The sequence below is a fragment of the Scatophagus argus genome, chromosome 7 (genome assembly GCF_020382885.2).
Source record: "Scatophagus argus isolate fScaArg1 chromosome 7, fScaArg1.pri, whole genome shotgun sequence".
NCBI lineage: Eukaryota > Metazoa > Chordata > Actinopteri > Scatophagidae > Scatophagus > Scatophagus argus.
This window is the reverse complement of record NC_058499.1, coordinates 2057608-2085552: the sequence shown is the minus strand read 5'-3', so window position 1 is coordinate 2085552 and position 27945 is coordinate 2057608. Positions and strand designations below refer to the sequence as shown.

General features: G+C 43.1%; 4 protein-coding genes across 16 annotated transcripts; 2 read left to right on the top strand and 2 right to left on the bottom strand.

The window, feature by feature from the left end:
- On the top strand, positions 1 to 7734 carry LOC124061897 (peroxisomal succinyl-coenzyme A thioesterase-like). 5 transcript variants are annotated; one of them, XM_046394220.1, is made up of 13 exons: positions 1 to 99; positions 184 to 319; positions 414 to 500; positions 1579 to 1780; positions 1931 to 2030; positions 2125 to 2315; positions 2576 to 2745; positions 4356 to 4475; positions 4989 to 5071; positions 5177 to 5270; positions 5426 to 5506; positions 6197 to 6338; positions 6453 to 7734. In XM_046394220.1, exons 2-13 carry the CDS (start codon positions 281 to 283, stop codon positions 6632 to 6634), a joined length of 1491 nt encoding a protein of 496 aa, XP_046250176.1. In that variant the 5' UTR covers positions 1 to 99; positions 184 to 280; the 3' UTR covers positions 6635 to 7734. The 5 variants fall into 5 exon arrangements, with proteins under 5 accessions (XP_046250176.1, XP_046250174.1, XP_046250173.1 ...); XM_046394218.1 differs by having other exon boundaries at positions 43 to 99; positions 281 to 319; XM_046394217.1 differs by having other exon boundaries at positions 43 to 99; positions 242 to 319.
- Positions 7735 to 7851: 117 nt separating this feature from the next.
- On the bottom strand, positions 7852 to 9822 carry LOC124061893 (E3 ubiquitin-protein ligase TRIM21-like). Its single transcript, XM_046394215.1, has one exon. It carries the CDS (start codon positions 9820 to 9822, stop codon positions 8137 to 8139), a length of 1686 nt encoding a protein of 561 aa, XP_046250171.1. The 3' UTR covers positions 7852 to 8136.
- A 3980-nt stretch (positions 9823 to 13802) lies between these two features.
- LOC124061898 (peroxisomal succinyl-coenzyme A thioesterase-like) lies at positions 13803 to 27787 on the top strand. Of its 9 annotated transcripts, none has more exons than XM_046394225.1 (12): positions 13803 to 14331; positions 15124 to 15208; positions 15251 to 15325; positions 16192 to 16291; positions 16383 to 16609; positions 16733 to 16902; positions 17087 to 17206; positions 17327 to 17409; positions 17595 to 17688; positions 17842 to 17922; positions 18477 to 18618; positions 19458 to 20264. In XM_046394225.1, exons 2-12 carry the CDS (start codon positions 15130 to 15132, stop codon positions 19592 to 19594), a joined length of 1308 nt encoding a protein of 435 aa, XP_046250181.1. In that variant the 5' UTR covers positions 13803 to 14331; positions 15124 to 15129; the 3' UTR covers positions 19595 to 20264. The 9 variants fall into 9 exon arrangements, 5 of the variants coding, with proteins under 5 accessions (XP_046250181.1, XP_046250179.1, XP_046250182.1 ...); XR_006843830.1 differs by lacking the exons at positions 13803 to 14331; positions 19458 to 20264 and adding exons at positions 25545 to 25699; positions 26442 to 27607; positions 27686 to 27787 and having other exon boundaries at positions 14342 to 15325; XR_006843831.1 differs by lacking the exons at positions 13803 to 14331; positions 19458 to 20264 and adding exons at positions 25545 to 25699; positions 26442 to 27591; positions 27686 to 27781 and having other exon boundaries at positions 14342 to 15325.
- Positions 20979 to 23358, bottom strand: LOC124061892 (E3 ubiquitin-protein ligase TRIM21-like). The gene is made up of 2 exons (XM_046394214.1): positions 23059 to 23358; positions 20979 to 22642 (listed from the first exon to the last, which is right to left on the bottom strand). The coding sequence occupies exons 1-2, from the start codon at positions 23236 to 23238 to the stop codon at positions 20993 to 20995; spliced, it is 1830 nt and encodes a 609-aa protein (XP_046250170.1). The 5' UTR covers positions 23239 to 23358; the 3' UTR covers positions 20979 to 20992.
- Positions 27788 to 27945: the final 158 nt, after the last annotated feature.

Below are 27945 nucleotides of genomic sequence, written 5' to 3'. Positions count from 1 at the left end.
TAGGTGGCGATATGCCTCCCTCCCTCCCCAGAGAAGAAGAACAAGAAGAAGAAGAAGATGGGAGTATGCGCGGGAAAACAAGACAGCAGCTCGAGACGGGTCGGACATCTTTATATCTGATTAAATCTTCTAATTAATCGAATTAATTTATTATTCACTCTTTTCTTTCAAATCATTGTACAGTTCTCCCTATGACCCCCAATGAGACACAGTGATGCTTTAAATCAAATCCGGAGTTTAGGTGACTCGTTGTCGCCATCTTGTGTCCCATCACCGTGAGATGTTGCCGTGGGAGGAGACCGAAGCGCCACCCGCTGAGGTTGGACTATGGACGGGTAGGTGAAAGTTCAGCTGCCGGTGACCGAGTTGGAGCAGTTTGTTTTGATCAGATTCACTCGTGATTTTGTCACCAGGCTGTGGAGGTACACACTAAAACTTGGACCTGGAGGACAGACGATAAACCTGAAGACAGCCGCTCTAGCGTTCTCACAGCCCAGGCAGTAAGTGTAGCTTACAGGCGAATTGTAACTTAGTTTGGCGTAGGAAATGAGACGTTTTGTGGACTTACAGCTTGAGTCGCTTATAGATTAATTTTATATTTTTCAGCCGTTTGTCCTCCGCCATCAGAATCCTCTTTTGTGTTTAAGTAACGTTAATGTCAGTTGTGGAATATAACGAAGTACGTTTACTGCAGTAGGCCTGTACTTTAGGCTGCTCTTATACTTCTACTCCACATTTCAAAGACAGATATTGTACCTTTTACTTCACTAAATTTGTCTGGAAATTACAGCTACTTTGCAGCGATGGTGGAGGACGAACTCGGATCCTTTACTTAAGTAAAAGTACTAAGACCACACAATAGTAATACTCTGGTACAAGTAAAAGCTCTGTACCGAAAATGTCACTTAAATAGAAGTATGTAAGTATAACCAAAATGTATAGTGTTCTCAGTAAAGGTACTCAGTGCAGTAGAATGTGACTGTTGTACTGTTATATTTGATCTCATCAGATTCTGACTTCTGATTAATGTGCTGATTATTTTCTTCATTAATTGATTTTTTGATTTTCAGTCCAACCAGTAATGTAAGCCACTTTGTAATATGAAATTAAAATGAATCATTCAAAGGAAAAACAGACGGTACATATATCTGAGAAATGAAACCATGAACTCGTTTAAATGAAAATTTTCATGTAAACTGTCATGATTATTAAGATAGTTTCCAATTGTTTGTTGATTAACTGACTAATTGTTAGCAGCACTTGTTCATTTTTTGTGTGTTTTTAATATGTGGAGTAACTGAAGCTGAAAGTGAAATGTAATGAATTAAGTAGTATAATATGTAGTGATGTAGAAGTAGAAAGTGGCACAAACAAGAAACGACTCTAATACAGCACAAGTACCTTAAATTTGTCCTGAAGTAAAGTACTTGTGTAAATGTACTTTGTTACATTCCACCACTGCTGTCCAGTCAAAAAGATTTGACTTATTATTTTTCATGTCGTGACACATTTGTTCATTATTTTCATTATTTGTTTTCACATTTCATTATTTGTTTTCACATTTTCCTGTCTGCTCAGTTCAGGATGGACAGGAAGCAGTATTGTGTTAAGCTGTCGGTGCAGCCATCCAGAGGACTCGCGGACGAGAAGTTTATCGTCCTGGTCCAGAATGTCCCTCCGGGTTTCCAGTTGACCGTCCACTCGCTCCACAAGTGTGAAGATGGACACAGCTGGGAGGCATTCGGTCACTTCACTGCCAACGCCTCTGGGGTTGTAAATGGTAAATGGTTCAATGTCCGGACCTTGAAAATTCAGGAGAATGATTTAAGAGAGTTTTTCTGATATTGAAAAGTTTGAATGAATTGCAGGATACACATGTTATTAATTAATGAAAAATGGGAACTCATTTTTCATGTCTTTTACTTTACAGTTTCAGAGGATCTCAGTCTGGGTGGGACATACTGTGGGGTTGAACAGATGGGTCTACTGTGGAGCATCAGACCGGTTCCAGGCAGCAAACCTTGGATCAGGTAGGCCAACAAATATGAAGCCGTTCAGATGACAATCAGCGAATGTCAGATCAGTCATTGTTGTCAGAATTGACTCCTCCTCATCATCCCTCAGGCTGAGAAAGACGAACGTCCAGACTCCCATGGAGTTCACAATCTCGGTGTATCAGGGTCACCAGACGGAGGGCTTTGCAGATCGGGTGCCGCTGGCTGCTGTGGTGGTGGAGCGCTGGTACATGGCACCCGGTGTCCGCAGGTTCCCGATCACGGAGAGCGGACTCACTGCAACCCTTTTCCTGCCGCCAGGTAGGACCAGTGGAGAGTCTCGAGGAAATTGTTCTGTGGGTGGAGCTCAGGTTTGACATTCTGAGCAACAAAGGTCAACCATCAACCATGAAAGTTCACTTGAGCCTAGCTGAGTATATGTCCACTGTGACTGAATGGTAACCAAGAGAAAAACGAAGGCAGGAAACTCTCAGCTGTAATCCCAGAGTTGCTGGAACATCAGAAACATACTGTATAGTTGTGTAAACTGAGTTGTTTTTGTCTTTTTGACTGGTCTGGAGGACCGGGACCTTTCCCTGGTCTCTTGGATCTGTGGGGAGGTGGAGGCAAACTGGTGGAGTACCGCGCAGCGTTGCTGGCCTCCCACGGCTTCGCCTGCCTGGCCCTCGACTACATGACACCTAAAATCACCATGGAAACTGGGAAGATGGTGGGCAACGATTACTTTGAGGTAAATTCGATGAGCTCATGAATCACAAAATATCCAATCAGTAGTCAATTTAAAATACCTGAGGCTTAAAATAATAAAAATGTCACTTTAAATCTCAGAATTCCTACCAAAAAGTCTAGAATGCGTGGCTGCCCTGAGGTTGGGGTGTACGTCGTGCATCTGCAGACGAGTAATAATTATTTATACTGGGTGTGAGACAGAATAATCGCATTGCGTCAGGATTGAGTTATGTAGGTCAGAAGTCTTTTCCTTACACACCAGAATTTGTGTCTGTGTGTTTATGTGTCAATAAACCCATAAATCCTGGTTCAGGTTCATTCACCTTCACTCAGACCAAAGTTTTGAAAGTTTAAGAGTTTGACACAGACACACTGAGGTTTTGTTGGTGTGGCCTGATGTAATTTAGATCCAACTATCATTGCTACACTTGTACTTTAATTATGCCGGATTACATAGATGGCACAGGGCCCAGTCTGCTAGGGCTTTGATTTTAATCAGTAAAATCTTAGAATCAAATGTCATAACCTTTAACTCGGTTAACAGCCTTTGCATGCACAACTTATTGTTGTAGCCCAAAAGATTATATTCACTTCCTTTGTTGGGGTTGGGTTGTGGTTTCTGACAGGCTGACATTCATTCTTGTTACGTTGCATCACATCATATTTGTTTTATCCAGACATGTGGAATTCAAACATAGCGATCAACATAAAGTTTATAAAGAGAAAGACTGAAACAAAAAGAGCTTGTGGTCTCAAGACTACAGCTGTCCCCTGTATAAACCATCATAGATGGTTCCGTCTTACAGCAGAGCAAATTAAAGGGCAGCCGGGGGGGGCGGGACTCAAGTTTGAAAACTCATTATGCTGAAGTAGAAAGGCAAAGATGATTTCCACACATCAAAAAAATCAACAGCAATAATCCCTGGAAAGCAAAAATGGCTCCATCAGATTGATAGCTGCGGTTTGTTTTAACTAACACCTGTGGCACAGAACAGACTTGAATCCAAAAACTATGACACAGAGGAAGTCAGAGTAGTATAAAAGAGACAGTTTAATTGAAAGCCAAGCAAGAGTCAAACAAGATATTGGTCAGACAATGAAAACGTATCCAGACAAGGTACAGTGGGGGCTGGAAAGCTGCTACACATGCAAAGGATCTAAAGGCCAATGTAATCCACAATCAAAATAATCAGTCTCTTTTAGGACACATTTGTGAATATTTTTTCTCAGGTAAGACAAAGACAACTGAGCTAGCAGTCTTTAAACCTCAGTGCACAACTTAAGCGAAAGAAAAGCTAAAAGTCAAAGTTCACACTGAGTTTATGGTTTTCTGCTGTACACTGATAGGCCACCTGCCAAGACATAATGAGAGCTGGTTATGTTGCTAATTTAGAAGATATCAGACTTGAGCTGTCAGACGTCCTGCCACATCTAACAAAGCAGCTGACACCCTCACATGATGTAGACAACCAGACATGCAGAAGGAGGAGCAGTGCTTTATCTTTAACCGTAGGGCCACCTTGGTTGGCATTAATTAATGTTACATTTGTGGGCTGGCCTCTTTAATACAACACAATGTTACAGCTGTGACTGTTTGTTTTCCTGCTGCAGACGGCCTACAGATTGCTGGAGCAGCATCCTCAGGTCCTGGGCAGCAGGATCGGCATGTTGGGTCTTTCCTTTGGCACCAGTATGACCCTCAAAATGGCTGTTCACTCCCAGGTTATGAAGGTAAGGCAAGTGGGTTTCATCAGCTTGACATGATTTAATGCAGTTCTGTTAGTTAAAGTTGTTTTTTCTGGATTTTCTGAGCTGACGGTGTGACCCCATATGAATCTTAATGAGCTATCACTCATAACAAGCAGTCCTGCCAGGATCAGACACTACACTGACTCAGAGTCATTAGCAGGTCCTCCATTCATTATCCCCATCATTTACTTTTTCATTTTGTACAGATTTTGTTGGGTTTCTCGGTATCAAAAATTAAAAAATTAAAGAGTTTGGTCTCGACCTGCTGTAATTGTTCTAATTGCTCTAAGTGTTATGAGACAACTTCTGTTGTGATTTGACGCCTCTTGAATCGAATTGAATTTTATGTTGTCCGTTGCTGCGTCTTGGCTGTACATTGATGTGGTGTTGATTCTGACCAGGTTTCTGTATCAGTCAAGCCTTTGTAAAACGTGTGTGTGTGTGTGTGTGGGTGTGTGTGCGTGCACGCATGCATGTGTGTGTGTGGTCTATCAGCTCAGCTGTGTGGTGTGTATTAGTGGGAGTCACGTGCAACCAGTTGATGGAGATGTGGAACAAATAATAGGTTACTTTATCCTGTAAGTTTGTTATGATTTCTATTCAACATCTCAGCTATAACTGATCCTCTTCCTGATTCCCACAAAATAAATTTCGGAAGATTAACATTTTTTTTGCCCATTCAGAAATGCTGGCAAGACTCGCTTCACTGAGGAGAACCATATGATCTGGCGAGATCTGCTGCTGCCCATCCCCACGGACCTCAAACTCAAAGTGGACGTTAGTAGAGTGTCTCTGATTTTTAAGGACTGTTGTGTCCAAATGAGTCCACACAGACAGATTCCTCTGACAGATGACCTCTGATGATGCATCAATATTTCCAACTGCAGCCAGTGATAAAAGCTGCAATGCTGCTGCTGTTTGTCTCTGAGCAGGTGGGACGTCTCAGGTGTCCTGTGCTGCTGGTTGTAGGTGAGGACGATCAGAACTGGCCTGCCCACGAGTCTGCACTCGATGTGAGTTCACTGACATGACAACATCCTTTGGAGTCAGGATTAAACTGACCTGAAACTCATGTGTCTGTCTGCATGGAATACGAAAGAAAATACTGGAGGCCATTGCATCATGTGTGATTTCTTTGTCAAGTTGTCCATCTTCCACTCATCTGTCCATGTCCTTGAACGCCTCCTACTGATTTCCTATTGGTGCGCTGAGTGTTGACGTCAGGAAGTCGCTGGGCGAGACTGTGCTGTCTGCAGACAGAGAAACTGAAAGAGACTCTTTCTCAAGGTCTTACAAAAATGTGACATTTATATTTTCAGCTGTTGTACTGCCTGGTTTTAAGTTTCCAACTATGTAGATCTTATTAGTTAGTATAACGGGCGTGTCCTGTGCACTGCTGAGATAAGGACAGCACTCAGGTGGGACTTGCTCCGTATCTGGCGTTATCCTGGTGCATAATGCAAGAAAACCACACCATAAAACGCTGCAGCTGCATGTATCTCCATCTCCAGCAAGGAACGTTTTTTCTCCCCAAATAAAACATACTTTCACTTTCACTTAAATACATGTGATTGTATAGTGGAGTTTGACGAACAAGCAGACATTCTAAATCAGCATTCTATCATCAATTAGCGCAGCACTCTATCATAACATTGAGAGATGAGCAGTATGAGATTAGTTTTTTTTAACTTCCTGTTTTCCAGATGAAGGAAATGATGGAGCGGGCGGGAAACAACCACCTGCTGACCCTCCTGTCGTATCCAAACGCCGGCCACCTGATTGAACCTCCGTACTCTCCACACGTCCGATCCAGCGCCTTCAGATCGGTCTCCACTCGTGAGAAGGGTGGGCTGTGGACAGTGACAGAAACTGAATCTGAATCTGAATCTGAATGATTCGAGGTTAAGGAGTTCAGGAATTTGTTTTGACGGCTGTTTGCATTTCCTGTCGTCTTTGCAGTGGTGGCTCTGTGGGGCGGAGAGACTGTGGCACATTGTCACGCTCAGGAAGACGCCTGGAGGAAGATGCTGGTCTTTCTGAGGGACCATCTGTACGCCGGCACAAACCCTGGTGCAGCTTCATTTTCCAACCTGTCACCAGAGCAGCTCTGGATTCTACAAGTTCAGGAAGTAAAAATCTGATTTATTTTCCCTCATTGACAGGCTGAAGCTCTTCTGCAGCTTGGATGGATGTGAATTATTCATGTTTAAAATATCAGTAGGAATTATGACTGAATGTATTAAAAATATCTGTTAATAATGATCATAAAGCTTATTTCAGTAGCAACACACACATGCAAAACCGACCCGCAAACACACACATTGGAAATACACACATACACACTAATTAATTAATTAAAAAGTGACTTAACATTAAAAGAAAGCCTTTCAATAATAAAACATTTTAAGAAGAAATTTGAAAGAACTGATTTTGCAAGTCTGATTTGTGTCTCGGTTTGCTCAGAGATTTAGAGTTGTCACCATGAAGGCGTTTGGATTAATATTATCTGTTCTTGTTAGCCGTCTACCTGCTGCATTTTGTAATGGTTTCAGGTTTTTGTGGATTCATTTCGGTCGAATAATCTACACATGAGGAATTCAGATGAGTTCTGTGTCCAGTGTTGCTCCTCCTCTCAGTGTTTTCTCACTGAGGCTCAATGCTCACCCATTTTTGACTCCTAAACTTCTGAAAATTAATTTTCAAACAAAAACTACAAAATTCCTGCATCCACTGGAGCACATGAACATGTCGGAAAAAACTGAGACGTTTTGGGGATGTGGAAGCTAATGGGGATCAGAATAAAGAATTGTTACATTTTCAATTAGTTTAAATGATTGATCTAATACAAATAATGTCTCTACAACATTTTAGTTATAGTTAAAATATATTAAATTATCCATGAAATACCTGAGTTTATTGTCACAAAATACAGTCATATAATCCAAGAGGAGTGTTGGTGCTGCCACAAGACATCAAAACATCCTGCAGCACATTCACATCATCATGTTATATGTTTATCAGTCACGTTATATGACTGCTCAAGGCCTGAAAGGATTTTTTTTTTTGTTGAAAAACAAATTATCATTTGAAGGAAGAAAAGTTTGCAATAACAACATATTTACCTTTTGTGAAATAACGAGAAAGTTTTGTGATCAAAAGTAAAATGTAACGAGTCCAAAGCTTCTTGTGAAACAGAATCATTTGATGTCTGGTAATAAAAAGCAAATACATCACGATCACACGAGGAATATTTTGTTGTAATATGAAAAATTTCTTTTAAAAAAAGTTTCTTCTGACAACAAAAACCTGATAAATATTTCTTATTGTGGTGTCTGTGGTGAAAAAACACTCAATCAGGCACAATAAAATCTTTATTTTGCATTTGCTTATTTGAAAAGAAAATCAGAAAAGCAAATGACACGTTTCTCTTTCAAAAACTGCTCTTCAGTAATTTGTGCCATGTGCAACACTTGTCATATGTACAACAGTCAGACAAGAAAACATTTAGAACTCAGACAATCAATTAACATGCAGATGAAAAGTTACATACAAATTATTTATGAGTAAACTGTTTTCCGTTGATAAATACACATTTTTCACATTAAATGATGTGAATCTTTCTGTAGAAAATCAAATGGTTGTTCTACTCAGTGTGACTGACAGGAGAGATGATCAGAGGGGCAGAGTTTTCACCTTTATTGTTTAGAAATGGACTAAATAGTGGGTAGAGTTTGTCATTGAAGAAGCAGTCAGTAAATGAGTAGATCAGAGCTGCAGCATCAACATCATAAAAGGAGACCAGACCCTCCTCATAATCCACAAACACCCCCACCTTCTCAGGCTGAGACTTCAGACAGAGACGGACTGAAGGGCCAGCAAGAACTTTGTACTCATTTTTGTTCCTCAACCACATTGTCCAGTAACCATCCCGAGGAGTCAGTGTGATATTTCCCTTCCTGTTGATCGACTCTCTGGCCACTCCTAAATCCCAGTCAGTCTTCCCTTTAACCTGAACCTCATAATAAAACCTTCCTGAAGAGAGACTCTGCTTTGCTAAGACGTTAACACAATAATCAAATCTCTCTGGGTTGTTTGGGAGATTCTTGTTTTCTTCGCCATGTTTAACTTGTTTTCCATCTTCAGACAAGATGAGTCGAGGATGTGCTGTATCAGGATCGAGTGTCACATCCACTGCATACTGCTGGACCCTCTTCAGCTCAGCCTCAAACAGATTCTTCTTCAGTTTACTGAGCGTCTCCTCCAGCTGACTCACAGCTCTCACTGCAGTCCCCTCATATGAAGGTGGACGGACTCTGACGTCTGTCCAGTCCTTGGTGGGTGGAGCAGCGTTCACTGACAGGAAGCTTTGGAGGAGGTGGAGGTGGTCTTCAGACTGTGAGAGCTGCTCCACCTCAGAGCTTCTCTTCTTCAGCTCAGAGATTTCCTGTTCCAGCTCTTCGATGAAGCCTTCAGCCTGTTTCTCTGTCTTTCTCTGCTTCTCTCTGATGGTGTCCATGAACTCGGCCTGGCTTCTCTCAACAGACTCCTTCAGAGCGGTGAAGACCCGAACACCACCTGCTGTCTCTCTGTCTGCACCTTCCTTACTGAGCTCCACTGAGCGTGTGATCTCCTGAATCTTCAGTCGTCTCTTCTGGATCATCTGCTGAAGTTCAGCCTCTGTCTTCCTCAGCTCTGCCTTATTTCCTTCATATCCTTCTTTCAGAGGAACAACATCATGTGTCTTGTGCTCTGAAACAGTGCAGATCATGCAGACACACATCTGGTCGGTCTTACAGAAGAGCTCCAGCAGTTTGTCGTGCTGCGTGCACATCCTGCCTTCCAGGTTCTCCACAGGGTTGATCAGCTGATGTCTTTTCAGGCCTGAAGCTGTCAGGTGAGGCAGCAGGTGAGTCTGACAGTAGGAGACCAGACACACCAGGCAGGATTTCAGGGCCTTCAGTTTGGTTCCAGTGCAGACGTCACAGGGAATTTCTCCTGGTTTGGAAACTTGTTGCTGTGAGTTGCTGCTGGCTTCCTGTTGAGCTGATTGTCTGAACTGAGCTGCCATCTCAGAGATGAAAGTATTGACCTGCAGCTCAGGTCTTGTGTTGAAAAGCTTTTTGCAGTTGGGACACTGACACTGGGCATTAGTATTCCAGTGCTGAGTGATGCAGGTTTTACAGAAGTTGTGTCCACATGGTGTGGTGACAGGATGAGTGAAGACATCCAGACAGATGGAGCACAGAAACTGATCTTCAGTCAGCAGACAGCTGGCAGCAGACATGTCTTCATACTGAGGACAACAAGTGTGACAGTCATTCTGATTCATGTTGTCATATTGCACACACAGCAGAGAATCAGACACATTAAATGTGCAAGAGAAGAAAACTGGTCTAACAGGTTAACTCTGTCATAGTGTCATCAGTCAACAGCTTCTAACTGATGTGGCAAAGTTGGGTATATTTGCATTTCTGCCAGTGACTTTATTCGTTTTTATTCATACGTGTTTGTGTTTTGTGTGCCTCCAGTTGGGTAACTTCTGTCCCTTTTTCCAAAACCAGTGAAAATACTATTTGAAAAAATGTGATTTGTGTTTTCTGTGTTCAGTTGTATAACTACTGTTGTGCTTTTCAAAACCAGTGAAAAGACCATAAGAATGAAATGTGCAGGAGAAAATATGGAAGCTGCTTCTCTGGACTGCAGGCAACTGAAACTATTTGTCTCCATGTCCCCCACGGGCACCGATGGACCTCAGTTACAAATGTGCCCTGGTTACGGCCCTGAGTGGAACTTCCTGTCTGAGCAGAGCTCAGATTCTGCGCAGGAAACAAGGCAGAAACAGTGAGTAATTTAGCTTAAGATGAAGCCAGCTGTGACTGCATTCTGTCTAATCTTAACTGACCTGAGTGCAGTCACTGTGATTAGGATTTTACAACTTCTGTGCATCAGAAGTTTGACATTTCTCTGAAGCAGTGTAATTTATGTGGTACAACAGATGTGAGATCAAAGTGTGGTTTGAACTTAAGTCTGACCAAGTATTTAGTGAGTGCATGTTGTGCTTGCAGGGCAGCGTACTCACCAGCGTTTGGCAGAGATTCTGCTTTTTTGTTGGATTCAGTTGAAGTTTTCTTTCAGAGAGAAACAAAGAAACTCGACTTGACTGCAGCCCTGCTGACGCTCAGACAAACTTTCACCTTCAGTTCAGGAAATGTGATGTTGACACTTCTCTTCTTTCAGTGTTGCTCCTCCTCTCAGTGTTTGCTCACTGAGGCTCAATGCTCACCCATTTTGACTCCTGAACTTCTGAAAATTAATTTTCAAACAAGCTAATGGGGATCAGAATAAAGAATTGTTACATTTTCAATTAGTTTAAATGATTGCTCTAATACAAATAATGTATTTACAACAGTTTTAGATATAGTTAAAATATATTAAATTATCCATTTCTGAGTTTATTGTTACAAAATATAATCATATAATCCAAGAGGAGTGTTGGTGCTGCCACAAGACATCAAAACATCCTGCAGCACATTCACATCATCATGTTATATGTTTATCAGTCACGTTATATGACTGCTCAAGGCCTGAAAGGATTTTTTTTTTGTTAAAAACTTCCCAATTTATAATTTGAAGGAAGAAAAGTTTGCATTAACAACATATTTATCTTTTGTGAAATAACGAGAAAGTTTTGTGATCAAAAGTTCAAAAGTAAAATGTTGTAACGAGTCCAAAGCTTCTTGTGAAACAGAATCATTTGATGTCTGGTAATAAAAAGCAAATACATCACAGTCACATGAGGAATATTTTAATTTGATTTGGTTTTCATATCAGCTGCTCGATCCTTAAATAACACAACTTTATCTCACACCAACTGTCTCTGATGGGATGGAGGACTGGAGCTCATCAGCTCATGTCTTTAATGACACGATTTGATCTTCTTTAGAAAAACCATCAGCTGTTGTTTCAACATCGATTTTTAAGAAAAAACGCTCAATCAGGCACAATAAAATCTTTATTTAGCATTTACTTATTTGAAAAGAAAATCAGAAAAGCAAATGACATGTTTCTCTTTCTGGACTCTCTTCTACTCTGGAGTTGCCCATGGTGTGAGGCAGCGAGCTGGTGTGGGCTTGCTTATAGCCCGCCAGCTCAGCCGGCATGTGTTGGAGTTCTCTCCGGTGAACGAGAGAGCCATTTCCCTGCGCCTTCGGGTCAGGGATAGATCTCTCACTGTTGTTTCGGCCTATGGGCCGATCGGCAGTGCAGAGTGCCCGACTTTCTTGGAGTCCCTGGGAAGGGTACTGGAAGGTGCTCCGACAGGGGACTCCATAGTTCTACTGGGGGACTTCAATGCCCACGTGGGCGATGACAGTGACACCTGGAGGGGCGTGATTTTGAGGAACGGCCTCCCCAATCTTAACCCAAGTGGTATTCTGTTGTTGGACCTCTGTGTTAGTCACAGCTGGTCCATAACGAACACCATGTTCATGCATAAGGGTGTCCATCAGTGCACGTGGCATCAGGATACTTTAGGCCGGAGGTCAATGATTGACTTGGTGGTCGTGTCATTTGACCTTTGGCCATATGTTTTGGACACTCGGGTGAGGAGAGGGGCCGAGTTGTCAACTGATCACCACCTGGTGGTGAGCTATATCCACTGGGGGAGGAAGAAGCTGGACAGAGATGGCAAACGTATTGTGAGGGTCTGCTGGGAATGTCTGGCAAAACCCTCCATCAGAGGGGTCTTCAACTCACAACTCTGGGAGAACTTCGACCAGATTCCGAGGGAGGCTGGGGACATTGAGTCCGAGTGGACCATGTTCTCCACCTCCATTGTGGAAGCTGCTGCTCAGAGCTGTGGTCGTAAGGTCTTTGGTGCCTGTCGTGGCGGCAATCCTCGAACCCGGTGGTGGACATCGGAAGTAAGGAATGCCGTCAAGATGAAGAAGGAGTCCTACCAAGCCTGGTTGGCTTGGTAGGACTCCTTCCTTCCAGAATTGTGGAAAAGAGTTGGAAAATTGGGTAGAGATGTATCTCTTATGCTCAAGAGTTCTTCTCTGGTGTATTGGAATGAGAAAACTACCGGAAAACTAACAAAAACTACAAAAAAGATCGTCCACAGGGTGGAGAGAAACTCCAAGGCGACCGTCCGCGGTGCCATTGTGTTGTTCAGTGAGGTAGTTGGGAAGCTCCTCAGTGGCAGAGCACTGGGAGTGGATGAGATCCGTCCTGGGTACCTTAAAGCTCTGGATGTTGTGGGGCTGTCTTGGTTGACACGACTCCGCAGCATCGTGTGGCATTCGGGGACAGTGCCCTTGGACTGGCAGACCGGGGTGGTGATCCCTCTTTTTAAGAAGGGGGACCGGAGAGTGTGCTCCAACTACAGAGGGATCACACTCAGCCTCATCGGGAAAGTCTGTTCCAGGGCACTGGAGAGGAGAATCCGGCTGATAGTCGAACCTCAGATCCAGGAGGAACAATGTTTTTTTTTTTGCCCTGGTCGTGGAACACTGGACCAGCTTTTTACCCTCCACTTGAGGGTTCATGGGAGTTTGTCCAACCAGTCCACATGTGCTTTGTGGATTTGGAGAAGGCATTCAACCGTGTTCCCCGCGACATCCTGTGGGAGGTGCTCTGAGAGTATGGGGTCCGGGGCCCTTTGCTATGGCCTTTGCGGTCTCTGTACTCCCCAGAGCAGTAGTCTGGTCTGCATTGCCAGCAGTAAGTCAGACTTTTTCCCAGTGCATGTTGGCCTCTGGCAGGGCTGCCCTTTGTCACCGGTCCTGTTCATTATTTTTATGGACAGGATTTCTAGGCGCAGCCAGGGGCCGGAGATCACCTATGGTCATGAACTTTGGGTCATGACCGAAAGAATGAGATCTTGGATACAAGCAGTTGAAATGAGCTTCCTCTGTAGGATGGCGGGGTGCTCCCTTAGGGATAGGGTGAGGAGCTCTGTCACCCGGGAGGAGTAGAGCCGCTGCTCCTCCACATCGAGAGAAGTCAGTTGAGGTGGCTGTAAATCAAGGAATCTCTGTGTCTGTCTGCCTGTCTGTCTGTCTGCTTCACCCTTTGCTCAGAATGTGAAGGATGTGCAGGGTTGAATTTGTTGTATATTATTTGGACGTATGACACATTCAGTATTAATAAACTTGAATGAACAGCACTCTGTACAGTTTTAGTGTAAGTCTGGGGGTTTACTAATGTCAATTTACGATGTATCGCTTTCTCCAAATATTCTAAATGTTTACTCATGGCCCCATCAGAAAAGTCATGTTAATATGTTGATAATTTTTTAATGTCGAAGTCATGACGTTTAATAGCTAGATTGGATGTATATTGCCATTAAAAGAACAAAGAGAACATTTCAGACATCCAGATTTGCAGGAGTGAACATTCTGGGTGTCTGTTATACAGTTCTTACTAGAACCAAAATCCCAAATGAGATAAATACAATTAAATTCTTATATTTCCCTCTGAAATTTTGTCTGCATGAAGTGCTTTCATTGTATTACATGCAGAGTACATCTGACCACATCCAACTGTGATCTTAGGATGGTCAGAGAGGGATTTTATGTTTCTGATCCATCCCAGAGAAGCCAGTGCACCAGTACTTTGCACCTTCCAAACAGTTTTCAGTGATAGGATGGTGCCACCTTGGGTCCAGATGGGGTGATGCTGTCTTGGGAGGAAACTGAAGCTCCTCACAGTGAGGCTGAACTTCAGGTGGTTAAATTAAAATTGTCTCTCAAGCTGTGTTCAATATGCATGAGAGCAGCTGACTGACAGCAGACCTGAAGGAGACAGCTGTGGCCTCTGCATCTGATCTGCTGGTACAGTAAGTATGTAAACACGTGATTCAAGGAGTGAATGAGTGAATTACAGGCCACAGTGAGAAGGACAGACTAAGGGGACTGGTTATAGTGGGACAGACAGGCCGAGGGGACTGGTTACGGTAGGACAGACAAGCTGAGGCAACAGGTTATAGAGGGATGGCCAGACTGAGGGGACTGGTTACAGCGAGACGGAGAGGCCGATGGGATAGGTTATAGTGAGATCAGCTTTACAGCTCGTAGTGCTGAGTCACAGTGTACTTATTTGACAAGTAGGGCTATGTGCTGTTGAATTGAGTTAAGTCAATAAAAACAGTAAATAAAACAAGGTGATGACAGTTTACACGTTTAAATCCAGAGTTATCTCTGTTTTTAAATTGAAATTGTGCCCAGTTAACAAGGAAAACAACTCATGCAGTATTGTTGAGTTTGTGTTGGGAGGAAGAAAAGAACATCCTGCAACTTTGCACAGCATTAACAGATGTGGATAATAAAGATTAGTTATCTCTCAGTCTGTTAAATGATGTCCTGTTAAAGTTTACTCAGGCTTCTCGTGGGGACACACTCACTTTAATCATTTACTCACAACTTCACAACATAAAACAGAGTGAGTCTGCAATCATTTCAGCAGTTCTGTGAGACTGTGCTACACCCACAAAACATAACGAAGTAATTATCAACCCGAACAGAACAAACCTTGTCAGGTTCTGGTTTTATGACCAAAAGTCTTTCTACAGCTACAAATGAGACAAACTGTCTTTCAGAGTCAAGTCCAATCAGTTTGAGTTTACCTTCAGTTTAGGATGGACATGAAGAAGCGCAGCGTGACACTGTCGGTCCAGCCGTCCAGGGGGCTCATGGATGAGAAGTTCACCATCTTGGTCCAGAATGTCCCATCTGGTTTCCACTTGACTATCCACGGCCTCCATCACTGTGAAGAGGGTAACACCTGGGAGGCTTTCGCTCACTACACCGCCAATGCCACCGGGACTGTCAATGGTATGTGGTTCAAAGCCTTGACCTGGAAAAACCAGGAGAACTGATTTAAAACAAAAAAGCAGTAAAAGGCCTTCTCTAGAGCCAATATTTGGTTTGTCTGTTCTGGTCTACTGTCGAAACACAGGTGCTGGGCTGCACAGCCCTCATGGAAAGAGGACCTGGAAAGATGATTATAAGATCACCATACACCACTGGAATCATGTTTCTGAATCTTATTTTCCATTTAATTTAGATTTCTCTAAATCTAACACACTGAATCTTCAAGATAATCAACAGGTTTTTATTCTTAGAAAAAATAAATGTATATATTTAATGTAGCAATGTAGTGAAGTCCTATGTTGTTTAGATATGTGCTCAGTCTTCACCAGCACTTTTTGTCATAATGTATTTAATTTCTTACTGTGTCCCTCACTGTCAGTCATGTTGCTGGATTCCAGAGCATAGTCAATTTCTGATTAGCAACCACAGTGATTTGTTAGCATGAATTTAAATGTCCCTTGGCCAGCCTCTGCCTTTACCATACACCTCCCACAGCAGTACTATGTAGAAGAAGTAGTACTAGTAGTAGTACTAAGCTGTTATTTAAATAATGTTCAGCTACATCAATGGTCTCCAAACTGAGGGGGGTGTGGAGTTATTGCAGGGAGACACTGCAAGGCAAATGAATGAGGCATGCTAGAGCATTGCCAGCATAACATGGACAGGTTTGTGCGACAGCTCTCAGCTAAACATATAGCAGAGGATGAGTCTTCGCCAAGTCAAGTCAATGTTCAGCTACCTTGATACATGTACGGTAGATTAAAACAAATAATTTAAGTATAAATTTAGAAAAATATTTAATAGTTGTCCACACTCTTACTTTACAGTTTCAGAGGATCCCAGTCTGGGCGGGACTTATTCTGGGGTAGAACAAATGGGTCTACTGTGGAGTCTCAGACCAGTTCAAGGCAGCAAACCTTGGCTCAGGTAGGCCAACAAAAATTAAGCTATTCACATGCCAACCAACCAATATCGAATCAGTTATCAATTTTTGAGTCAACTCCTCATCATCCCTCAGGCTGAGAAAGACGAACGTCCAGACTCCCATGGAGTTCACAGTCTCGGTGTATCACGGTCACCAGACGGAGGGCTTTGCAGATCAGGTGCCACTGGCTGCTGTGGTGGTGGAGCGCTGGTACATGGCGCCCGGTGTCCACAGGATCCCAATCACAGAGGACGGGCTCGATGCAACCCTCTTCCTGCCGCCAGGTAGGGCCAGGAACGTTTCCTGTGGGTGGAGCTCAGGTGTGACATGATGAAAGTTATAGGTTTCCCTCATCTGTAATCCCAGAGTTGTAGGAACATCAGAAACATACGCTATAGTTGTGTAAACTGTGAGTTGTTTTTGTCGTTTTGACTTGTCTGAAGGACCGGGACCTTTCCCTGGTCTCTTGGATCTGTGGGGAGGTGGAGGGAGGTTGGAGGAGTACCGTGCGGCACTGCTGGCCTCCCATGGCTTCGCCTCCCTGGCTCTCGACTACCTGACACCTAAAATCACAGCAGAAACTGAGAAGATGGTGGACAACAACTATTTTGAGGCTAGCATCCCCAAAACATCGTATTCTAAGATTACTATCAACATAGTCTGGAATCAGTGCTGAGTAAAAATAATCCAACATAAGTGAATCATTTTGTCAAAAAAAAACCAAAAAAAAAAAACAAAACAGGTTATTTATTTATCTGAGGCCAGTAAAGCAAGATGTAGCAGTTTGTTGTCTGCAGGTGGCCTACAGAGTCCTGGAGCAGCATCCTCAGGTCTTCAGCAGCAGGATTGCCATGTTGGGTCTTTCCTTAGGTGCTACTATCACCTTCAAAATGGCTGCTTACTCCCAAGTTGTAAAGGTAACACAGTTAGCTTTGTGAAGGTTGGTTCAGTTTTTGTCAAGATTAAGGCTTATTCTGCTATTCTGCTTTATTTCAAAGTGAGTGTGTGTGTGTGTGTGCGTGTGCGTGCGCTCTCAGCTCAGGTGCGCGGTGTGTATTAGCGGAAGTCATGTGCAGCCAGTTGAAGGATCTTTGGCAGACATGATAACTTACTGTGCCCAGTGAGTTGTTCTGTTGTCTGTTATGTTACAGCAACACACACAGACCCTAGTTTAGTGTTTTTTATTCAGAATGTAACTGGTGCAGCTAACACACCATAAGATACACACTGGCTTCAGACGATGGACTCGTTAGACCACGTCCGAGATGATCCTGGACCAAACACTTTGATTTGCTGTCGATTCAGAAACGCTGCAAAAGCTCGCTTCACTGCGGACAACCAGAGGATCTACCACGATCTGCTGCTGCCCATCCCCACTGACCCCAAACTCAAAGTGGACGTGAGCACAACCAATGATTTAATTTTTTCAAAATGGAAAGAGAAGTCATAGAAGTTTTGTCCACTCTTGTGTATGAGGAATGTCTCATAGATAAATGAAGCTGGATCAGGTGAGGAAATCTAAAAAAATCTGCTGCCGTTTACGTCTGAGCAGGTGGGACGAATCCAGTGTCCTCTGTTGCTGGTCGTAGGTGAGGACGATCAGAACTGGCCTGCCTATGAGTCTGCAGTGGATGTGAGTTGATAAACTGCATACACGCTACAGATTCTGTGTGAATCAACCATTAAGAGGCTTGACCATGAGAGCTCCCTAAAAGTGAAGCCAAAACATCTGGACGCCCCCTGGTGGCTGGCTGCAGTACAGCTCAAGCCCCTCCCCTTCCATGTTAGCAGAAAAAACTCAAATAAATAAATAAAATAAATAAATCTTTCCCAAAGGTTGTTCTTATCGCGCAAATGTTTGTTCAAGTGTTCATTTTCTGATCAGTTTGGGTTTAATTAGTTGATAGATGCCATAAAAAAGGGGTTGACCCTGTTTTCCATTGATTCAATCAAAACTTAATTTTGTGTTGTGAAACATTTTGAATTTTGGTTATTTTTGTTTATCTCGTGTGGCTTTGCTGCAGAAGAATGGGGGAGCAGAGGGATGGGAGTGTGAAGAGTAAAAACGGGCTTTAAGCAGGAGTAATCAGGTGGAGGTGCTGTGCAGAGATGGGATGAGGACAAATGACAAATATGATTCCCTTCCTACTTTTGAAAAATATGAGTGTTGTTCTGACCTTCTTACAGATCAAGGAGATGATGGAGCAGGCTGGAAACAGCTACCTGTTGACCTTGCTGTCGTACCCAAATGCTGGTCACCTGATTGAACCGCCGTACACACCACACATCCGGACCAGCATTTTTAAATCGATGAACAAAGAGAAGGATTGTAAGTTCATGGAGAAGTGATTCATGGTTAATGTGTCCACAGCCAGACCCAGTCCACTGTCTCGACTCACTGGTAAAATATCAGCTAAACCTTTACGGCGAGTTTAAATTTTAAAATGGAACTGCTGTTAATCACTGTGGAAGTTTGTGCGAAATATCATGTCAATCATTTATTCAGGTACGTCCATGTTTCACTGTGCTGTTGACCACTTCAGCCAGGTGGGCATGTGGTTCTGCCACAGGTATTTTATTCTCAGTGTATCATTTTCATCAGTGAAAGTATTATGGCATGATGTGTGACATATGTGTGTGAGCGCTAATGTGTGCACACAGGTGTGTACCATTCAGGCAGTGCCATCAGACTGTTCCTGCCAGCTGTGGATCATTTTTACCCACCAGCTCACAGTAGGACTGAAGGGTCAAGTTGTTTCTCCTGTTGGTGGCTCAACAGGGTGACAAGCAGTATTATCACCTTTATCTCCCGAGTGAGGCGACCCTGTCAGGGCTACAGCAGGATAACGTTTCACCTCAGTGAGCCGAGGCTCCTTCCTGTGTGATGTTACACTGTTGTGCTTGTGATTCTGTGAGTTGGTGGATGCTGCACAGCAGAGACAGAATCCTCCTGCGTTTATCCTCAGCCCGGCCAATCTGAGACGCAGACTTTGTTTGTCACCTTGTCTAAGTTGGCTGGCTCTTGCTTCCAGAGTAGCTGCTGTTGGTTTCATCTTAAAAACGACTGAACATGACACGTATTACGCCACCTTCAGTTGATGTGGTTGACTGGTCAATAGCACAGCACCACTGAGCGTAAACTCACTCTGTCTGTTATTGTCACTGCAGTCGTGGCCCTGTGGGGTGGAGAGGTTGTGGCACATTCTCGTGCTCAGGAAGACGCCTGGACGAAGACGTTGGCCTTCCTGAGGGAGAATCTGCTTGCCGACAGAAATCCTGCTGCAGCCTCATCATCTTACCTGTAACGAAGCTCTGCTGTAGTCACCATCACTGTCAGGCGTAACTGATTCTGAAAAGGCCCAGACTTAAAGTTGTGCATTTGCCTTCTTCAGGCAGTCATTGGTTTGACTCCATTTCTGTCATCATCAACTGAAATTTGTTGCAAAGATAATCCATCACAGTCAAGTTTGTGAAGTCAAAGTCATGTCAAAGGGAGGATTCATAACATGCTCTGGAGCTGTTTAATGATGACAAATCCTGATCCTACAGTGACCAAAAATGTTTAATATTTTTCTTCAGGGTTTATTTCTGGGATGTCAAAGTTGATGACTCTGCAGCAGTTCTCAAACCTGAGAGGTCCTGTTGTCCTTTATAAGTTTTAGCTTTAATGATTTGCAAGCGACACAAACGATGTAGTTTCCTTATTTTGCACAGTGACATGCATTTTGAGAAGCGCTTTAGGCATCCACCACTGAGCCATCACCATATGAGTAGGGATGACCATTTGAAAATTTCACCTCAGGAGAGGCCTGATGTTCTCTGTCATTAGAGGGGAAATTAAATTCTGTTCACATATCAATATCAGTGGTCAAAATGAGTTATTTCAGTAAAGAGATATTTCAGTAAAAACGTAAATCATGCATCACTTCCATGACAGTAGACCTGTTTCCTGTAGTATATCAGTGAGTTAAATACTGTGTTAGAGAGAAAATACACCAACTTTTTACTTCCTGCAGGTGAAATACTCCAGGTGTCTCCACTAGAGGGCGTCTACACATGTCACTTAGTCTATCAGCAGTGCTTTAATTTTCATATCAGCTGCTCAAACCTTAAATAACACAACTTTATCTCACACCAACTGTCTCTGATGTGATGGAGGACCGGAGCTCATCAGCTCATGTCTTTAATGACACGATTTGATCTTCATTAGAAAAACCATCAGCTGTTGTTTCAACCTCGATTTTTAAGAAAAAATGCTCAATCAGGCACAATAAAATCTTTATTTTGCATTTGCTTATTTGAAAAGAAAATCAGAAAAGCAAATGACATGTTTCTCTTTCAAGAACTGCTCTTCAGTAATTTGTGCTGTGTGCAACATTTGTCATATGTACAACAATAAGACAAGAAAACATTTAGAACTCAGACAATAGACAATCAATTAACATGCAAATGGTTTTTATTTATAAGTAAACTGTTAAAATGAAGTGATTAGAATGCATTAAACTGCAGGAGATAAAATCAGTCAGGACTGTAAAAGTGTTGTGTTGTAGCAGCAAGCAGAGATGTGATATGTCATAGAAAGTGAAAAGATATTTTGATCAAAATCTGACTGACCAACAATGTTCACACCATCCATCACCAATAAATACACATTTATCGCATTAAATGATGTGAATGTTTCTGTAGAAAATCAAATGGTTGTTCTACTCAGTGTGACTGACAGGAGAGATGATCAGAGGGGCAGAGTTTTCACCTTTATTGTTTAGAAATGGACTAAAGTATGGGTAGAGTTTGTCAGTGAAGAAGCAGCCAGTAAATGAGTAGATCAGAGCTGCAGCATCAACATCATAAAAGGAGACCAGACCCTCCTCATAATCCACAAACACCCCCACCTTCTCAGGACCAGACTTCAGATAAAGACGGACTGAAGAGCCAGCAAGAGCTTTGTACTCATTTTTGTTCCTCAAACACATTGTCCAGTAACCATCCTGAGGAGTCAGTGTGATATTTCCCTTCCTGTTGATCGACTCTCTGGCCACTCCTAAAGCCCAGTCAGTCTTCCCTTTAACCTGAACCTCATAATAAAACCTTCCTGAAGAGAAACTCTGCTTTGCTAAGACACAGACAAAATAATCAAATCTTTCTGGGTTGTTTGGGAGATTCTTCTTAACATCACCATGTTTAACGTGTTTTCCATATTCAGACAAGATGAGTCGAGGATGTGCTGTATCAGGATCGAGTGTCACATCCACTGCATACTGCTGGACCCTCTTCAGCTCAGCCTCAAACAGACTCTTCATCAGTTTACTGAGCGTCTCCTCCAGCTGACTCACAGCTCTCACTGCAGTCCCCTCATATGAAGGTGGACGGACTCTGACGTCTGTCCAGTCCTTGGTGGGTGGAGCAGCGTTCACTGACAGGAAGCTTTGGAGGAGGTGGAGGTGGTCTTCAGACTGTGAGAGCTGCTCCACCTCAGAGCTTCTCTTCTTCAGCTCAGAGATTTCCTGTTCCAGCTCTTTGATGAGGCCTTCAGCCTGTTTCTCTGTCTTTCTCTGCTTCTCTCTGATGGTGTCCATGAACTCAGCCTGGCTTCTCTCAACAGACTCCTTCAGAGCGGTGAAGACCTGAACACCACCTGCTGTCTCTCTGTCTGCACCTTCCTTACTGAGCTCCACTGAGCGTCTGATCTCCTGAATCTTCAGTCGTCTCTTCTGGATCATCTGCTGAAGTTCAGCCTCTGTCTTCCTCAGCTCTGCCTTCTTTCCTTCATATCCTTCTTTTAGAGGAACAACATCATGTGTCTTGTGCTCTAAAACAGAGCAGAACTTACAGACACACATCTGGTCGGTCTTACAGAAGAGCTCCAGCAGTTTGTCGTGCTGCGTACACATCCTGCCTTCCAGGTTCTCCACAGGGTCGATCAGCTGATGTCTTTTCAGGCCTGAAGCTGTCAGGTGAGGCTGCAGGTGAGTCTGACAGTAGGAGACCAGACACACCAGGCAGGACTTCAGGGCCTTCAGTTTGGTTCCAGTGCAGACGTCACAGGGAACTTCTCCTGGTTTGGAAACTTGTTGCTGTGAGTTGCTGCTGGCTTCCTGTTGAGCTGATTGTCTGAACTGAGCTGCCATCTCAGAGATGAAAGTATTGACCTGCAGCTCAGGTCTTGTGTTGAAAAGTTTTTTGCAGTTGGGACACTGACACTGGGCATTAGTATTCCAGTGCTGAGTGATGCAGGTTTTACAGAAGTTGTGTCCACATGGTGTGGTGACAGGATCAGTGAAGACATCCAGACAGATGGAGCACAGAAACTGATCTTCAGTCAGCAGACAGCTGGCAGCAGACATGTCTTCATACTGAGGACAACAAGTGTGACAGTCATTCTGATTCTGAATCAGACACATTAAATGTGCAAGAGAAGAAAACTGGTCTAACAGGTTAACTCTGTCATAGTGTCATCAGTTAGCAGCTTCTAACTGATATGACAAAGTTTGTGTAACTTCTCCTATTTTGTGTCACAGCTTTTGTCTTTCTTTATCCCCTTGCATTTGTCTTCTGTTGTGTCCACTTGTTTGGATTCTGTGGTGCTTTTCAAACTCAGTAATTGGATGTCGGAGACAGTGAGTGATTTATCCTGAGCTGAAGTCAGCTGTGACTGCATTCTGTTTAACCTCAACTTTTCCTGAGTGCCGTCACTGTGGTTTGGTTTTGACCTGTTTAGTACTTCCACCAAAACACAGTGCGTGTTGTGTTAGCAGGGCAGCGTACTCACCAGCGTTTGGCAGAGATTCTGCTGTTTTGTTGGCTTCAGTTGAACTTTCCTGCAGAGACAATCGGAGAGACTCGACTGGACTGCAGTCCTGCTGTCGCTCAGACAAACCTTCACTTTCATTTTAGCTGAAGATCCTTTTAGCTCCTCCTCATTGAGGTTTAGGCTCTGCCCATGACACATCAGTCCCCCCTCCTTAGTGACTCCTAAACTCCCCAAAATTAGGTTTTTAATTCAAGCGAAATAACCAGTTGCTTATGTGTGTGGTTTTTATCTGTCCTGTACCTCCCCGGCTGTCTCTGTTGTCTCTCAGACGAATGTTTACCTCCATTTAATCAGAGTGATATTAAAACTGTTGTACGTTTCCTGTGTTGCTCCACCTCTTTCTGCTCGACGGGTGAGGTTTTGCCAACTTTCAGGTTTGTCAGGGCACATCGTCATTACTGACGCTGTTTTTCTTATTTTTATGTGTCATGTGTTGGAGTTTGTATGACGCTCTAACAGTTAGACAACAAACAACCAAAAGAGGTTCATACAACACATGCAACAACACACCTGTATGTACCTGCAGATCAGCAAGCTCAGCAACTCTAAAGACCCTGACTCTTTACAGTCTGTCTTTAAGCCCACAACGGGCCCAACATCAATTCAGTGTTAAACTTTTTAACCTTTTCCCATCACATGTAAGCAACAGAATGAGTTACCACAAAAGACGTGTCTTCACCCTGAGGACAAAGTTCACAGTGTGGAAAATCAAAATTATTTTCAATTTTTAATTATTTTATTCTCCAAAACATTTCTGAGCCAGACTGTTGATGTGGACAGCAGAGCTGAAAAAGGACAAACCTTTTTAAAATGATCACACAGGACGTTTGTTCCTCAGGTTGTAAAGGTGGTGAAATGGGAAGATGTGTGGTGCGGTGATGTGTCTTCTGATGGTGTTTACCTGTAGGATTGATGTGCCATGAATTGAAATGTAAAATGTAATTTCTGCTATTTTTATTGGTGTGGCCACAGTTGGATTTTCTGTTTGATTGATTGTGTCTCTGAGGCTTCGGTATCGACACACTGAAGCCAAAACAGGAAGAGAATTTGATTTAGACTCAGTGACCACAACACTCGTCACTCTGCGATTCCTCCTTTGTCCACTTTCTAATCTCACCACGTCTTTGTTTTCGTGACAACATCCCTCATGTCTCCTGCAGCAGAGCAGCAGCTGTCACTCAAAAAAGACAGCCAGAGGTGTAGAAGAGGAGGTGGAAGTCAACGTCAAGTGTTTAACCAGTGTGAGCTTGAATGTTGGATGTCCTGAAGCTCCTCGAGTCAAACACAAGAGAGCTGAAAAGCTTTGGTTTTAGTCACGAGTTCTTGATAGTCTGACTTGACTGACAGCCCTAAAAATAATGTCAGTAGTGGAGGAAACATGTTCAGTCTTCAGTTCCTCCCCCTGAGCTGGATGCAGCGTAGATAAGGCCGTCAGATGGATGTTTCTCGCAGTGCGTTGACGTAAAAAGTCGATCCCAGCTGTTGCCTCGTCTCTGCGTTGAGTGCAGACAAACTGTATCTGGAGGCGGCGTGTTGCTGTGCATGGCAGCAAACAAATTCGTCTGCATTAAATTAGTGATGAGCCGTGTTGTCCGTTGGAAAGTCACATTGTGTACTCTTAGCGTAGCAAGGAAACGGTAAAGTTTTCGGTGTAATGAAAGCCAGTTTGTATTATAGGTCAGCTAGGTAGGCTACCTTGTCTTAGAACTGTGCATTGGAGTATGTGGGGTAGGTGCGACACAAGGCTTCAGCATTTGTGTAGCGCCAACAGAGTATTTGCATAAGCTTGATTTGATTGGTTGACGCCTGGACCAGCACTTGTCAAAGTTGACATTTTCTCAACTACTGGCGGGAGTAGTGCGACAGCCACTCAGTAACATGTTCAAAGTGAATGAGAAGAGCAAAGGGTTAACGCTGAAATGGAGATACTTGATTGTGTAGTGTATAATACTGTATAATGAATAATTAGATCTCATTGGAAAGAAAGATGCCGCATGATCATGTAGATTTTTAACCCTGCCTTTTAGATAGAGGCAGGGGTGGTGGAGGAGGGGGATTTTCAGGCTGACGAGGAGGATGCCAATCGAAATTCAAGCAAGAAAAGGGCCCGAACAGAAGCTGCAAAATACAGTTCAAAATTCAGTGGTGCCTGAAGTACAGAGTTGCCTTTTATAAAACTTGGCACTACCCAGCACCATTTCTGGGGCAATATCTGCAGGTGCGAGCTGGACAGAAAACTCTGGAAAGCCCACAGAAAAGAGACAGTTTTGTTTGTTCAAGAACTGAAGAAATTAATCTTGAGACTCGGGTGATTAGTAAATTAAGATAAATGCATGTGCTAAACATAGACTCACATTCAACTTGAGATGTTAAGTTATAGCTTTTGATGTACTACATATTTTATGTACTAATGCTAACTTGCTATTATTTTTCACATTTTGCAGAATAAAAGGGCAGAGATCAAGGTTGCAGTGGCCATAACATCCCATTAGCATTCACCAATCATCTTAGTCTTCTGTTCAGAGAGTGTTTTCAAGACTCCAGAATTGTGAAATAATCTTCAGCAAGAACTAAAACGTCGGCTATCATCAATGAGGCAGTGAGTCCCTTTCTGTTGTCTGAACTTGTTAAAAACTTGAGGGAGAAGCCAATGTCCAGTGACACAGGTGGCATTTTAATTCTTTCTCTTGGTACCTTTTGCAACTAACTTTGGCCTAACTTGACTATAACATATTCTACCATGCTAATACAGTGCAACTGAATGCAAAGCTGTGCTCAATTCAACACCGAAGGTTTTCCATGCAAGCTGCAGAATTAACACGTGGTGCTGTAAATCGTCTTTGTAGCTAAACAGCTTGGCTATGATTAGCTTGTAGCTAAACATAGCCACTTAAAAATGAAAATCAACAAATGTAGAACAAATGCACTCAATATCAAGTATGGTTCAGTTTTGGTTGATAAAGAGGGATCCATTTGGCCACAACATACCATTTCAATACCCAGCCTAAATATAAGGTGGTAATAGGGCTATAAAATTGCATATGAGCTTATTGTTGATAAATCAAAGGAGAATACATTTTATTTTAAACATCACATATCTACATGGCAGCAAGAACTTTCCTCAAAACATCAGTGAAGTATGCCTTGGCCAAACTGCCTCTGAATGACCAAGTGCTGCAGTATTCCAAGTTTGTGGACTTCAAGCAGATGTTGCTTGGATTATGTGCAGTACTTTGTTCAAATGTATATATCCCATCATTATTATAGTGGAGGAAAGGTGGAGGATGGAATAAGTTGAGAACTTGGCATACAAGTTCATTCTGTTTCTCTTTTGTGTTTAGATTCAACCATCTCCTCCCATATAATGAGCCGAGGGAACAGGACCACTTAAATGATGAATCCCTGGAGTACCACATGATGGAAGGAAAACACATCCCTGATGCAATCTGGAGAGATGCTGTTGTCAGAGCAAGTGAGGATGGAGAGTACCACAGGATGGATCGAATCTGGGCCTATCTCAGCCCTGTGAAGAACTGCATAAGTGGCACCCTACGATTCACAAGACTGGTAAAGGTTGGACAGCTAGCGTTGTAGTCTGCCACATTCTAACGCTGATGCTGAACGTACTTTCTCTGTGGTTTTGACCTCTGTTCTGTAAGACAGACACACGGAATAGACTGTCTCTTGATGGCACACTTTCATCCATTATATCTATCAAAATGAGCCCTAACATTGAGCCCTGCTGCGAATATGAGCCCCCTGCTCAGATTGTAAAAGACGCCAAGACTGCCACAACCTGCTACAACAGGTCAAATGTCAATGTGGTGGACCTGCAGCTACTTGAGGAAAAGTAATGATACTCATAGTAAAATGTTACTCCAGTAAAAGGAGAAGTCCTCCCTTTGCATTTTCACTTGTTTAAGTGCAGAAGTACTTTTTTTCAAGTGTATTTAAGTATCAGAAGTAAAACTACTGTAATTTATTATGACTGCAGTAATGTTACATTGCTATTGCTGAGGATTTGGCTCAGGCTTTTGTTTTCCACGTTTTAGGTAGTTACTGTAAAACGTAACGCACCAAATCCAAGCCGTCCTGAACATGTTCAGTATTGTTGTAGAAGAACTTTAATACGATGGAAAATGTTTTGGCCAATGACACCACAAAGCTGTTGTACCGTCTATATTGTGCGAAGCCGTGCAACGACATAAACACTGGCTAATGCAATGACATTGGCAGGGCTGTTCTTAAATGCCTAATAGTCGGTTTGACGGAGGTGAAAGCAAATTAGTCTTTGTGGTCGGTACAGGTTTAGACAGTAAGAGGTGTGCGGCGGCGGTGGCCCAAAATATGTAGTGGCCCGCTGCAGGCGCACGTTTGGGGAGAAATCTGACTCCAGCCAAACGACAAACGTTAGCAACCCTGTGTCGCCATCTTGTGTCCCATCACCATGAGATGTTGCCGTGGGAGGAGACTGAAGCGCCACCCGCTGAGGTTGGACTATGGACGGGTAGGTGAAAGTTCAGCTGCCGGTGAACGAGCTGGAGCAGTTTGGTTTGATCACATTCACTCGTGATTTTGTCACCAGGCTGTGGAGGTACACATTAAAACCTGGACCTGGAGGACAGACGATAAACCTGAAGACAGCCGCTCTAGCGTTCTCACAGCCCGGGCAGTAAGTGTAGCTTACAGGCGAATTGTAATTTAGTTTGGCGTAGGAAATGAGACGTTTTGTGGACTTACAGCTTGAGTCGCTTATAGATTAATTTTATATTTTTCATCCGTTTTTTTTCATCATCTTTTTTGTCTTTCAACAAAAAAGCTGATAAATATTTTTTGTTGTGGTGA

Coding starts and splice junctions, on each gene's coding strand:
- LOC124061893 (XM_046394215.1), bottom strand. CDS start 9,822: ATGAATCAGAATGACTGTCACACTTGTTGTCCTCAGTATGAAGACATG.
- LOC124061897 (XM_046394217.1), top strand. CDS start 58: ATGGGAGTATGCGCGGGAAAACAAGACAGCAGCTCGAGACGG. Junction 100..241: donor AAGACAGCAGCTCGAGACGG/GTCGGACATCTT, acceptor TCCGGAGTTTAG/GTGACTCGTTGTCGCCATCT. Junction 5,507..6,196: donor CCCACGAGTCTGCACTCGAT/GTGAGTTCACTG, acceptor CCTGTTTTCCAG/ATGAAGGAAATGATGGAGCG.
- LOC124061892 (XM_046394214.1), bottom strand. CDS start 23,238: ATGTGTCATGGGCAGAGCCTAAACCTCAATGAGGAGGAGCTAAAAGGA. Junction 22,643..23,058: donor AGAATCTCTGCCAAACGCTG/GTGAGTACGCTG, acceptor TGTTGTCCTCAG/TATGAAGACATGTCTGCTGC.
- LOC124061898 (XM_046394223.1), top strand. CDS start 15,130: ATGGACATGAAGAAGCGCAGCGTGACACTGTCGGTCCAGCCGTCCAGG. Junction 16,292..16,382: donor GGCAGCAAACCTTGGCTCAG/GTAGGCCAACAA, acceptor ATCATCCCTCAG/GCTGAGAAAGACGAACGTCC. Junction 18,619..19,457: donor GATGAACAAAGAGAAGGATT/GTAAGTTCATGG, acceptor TTGTCACTGCAG/TCGTGGCCCTGTGGGGTGGA.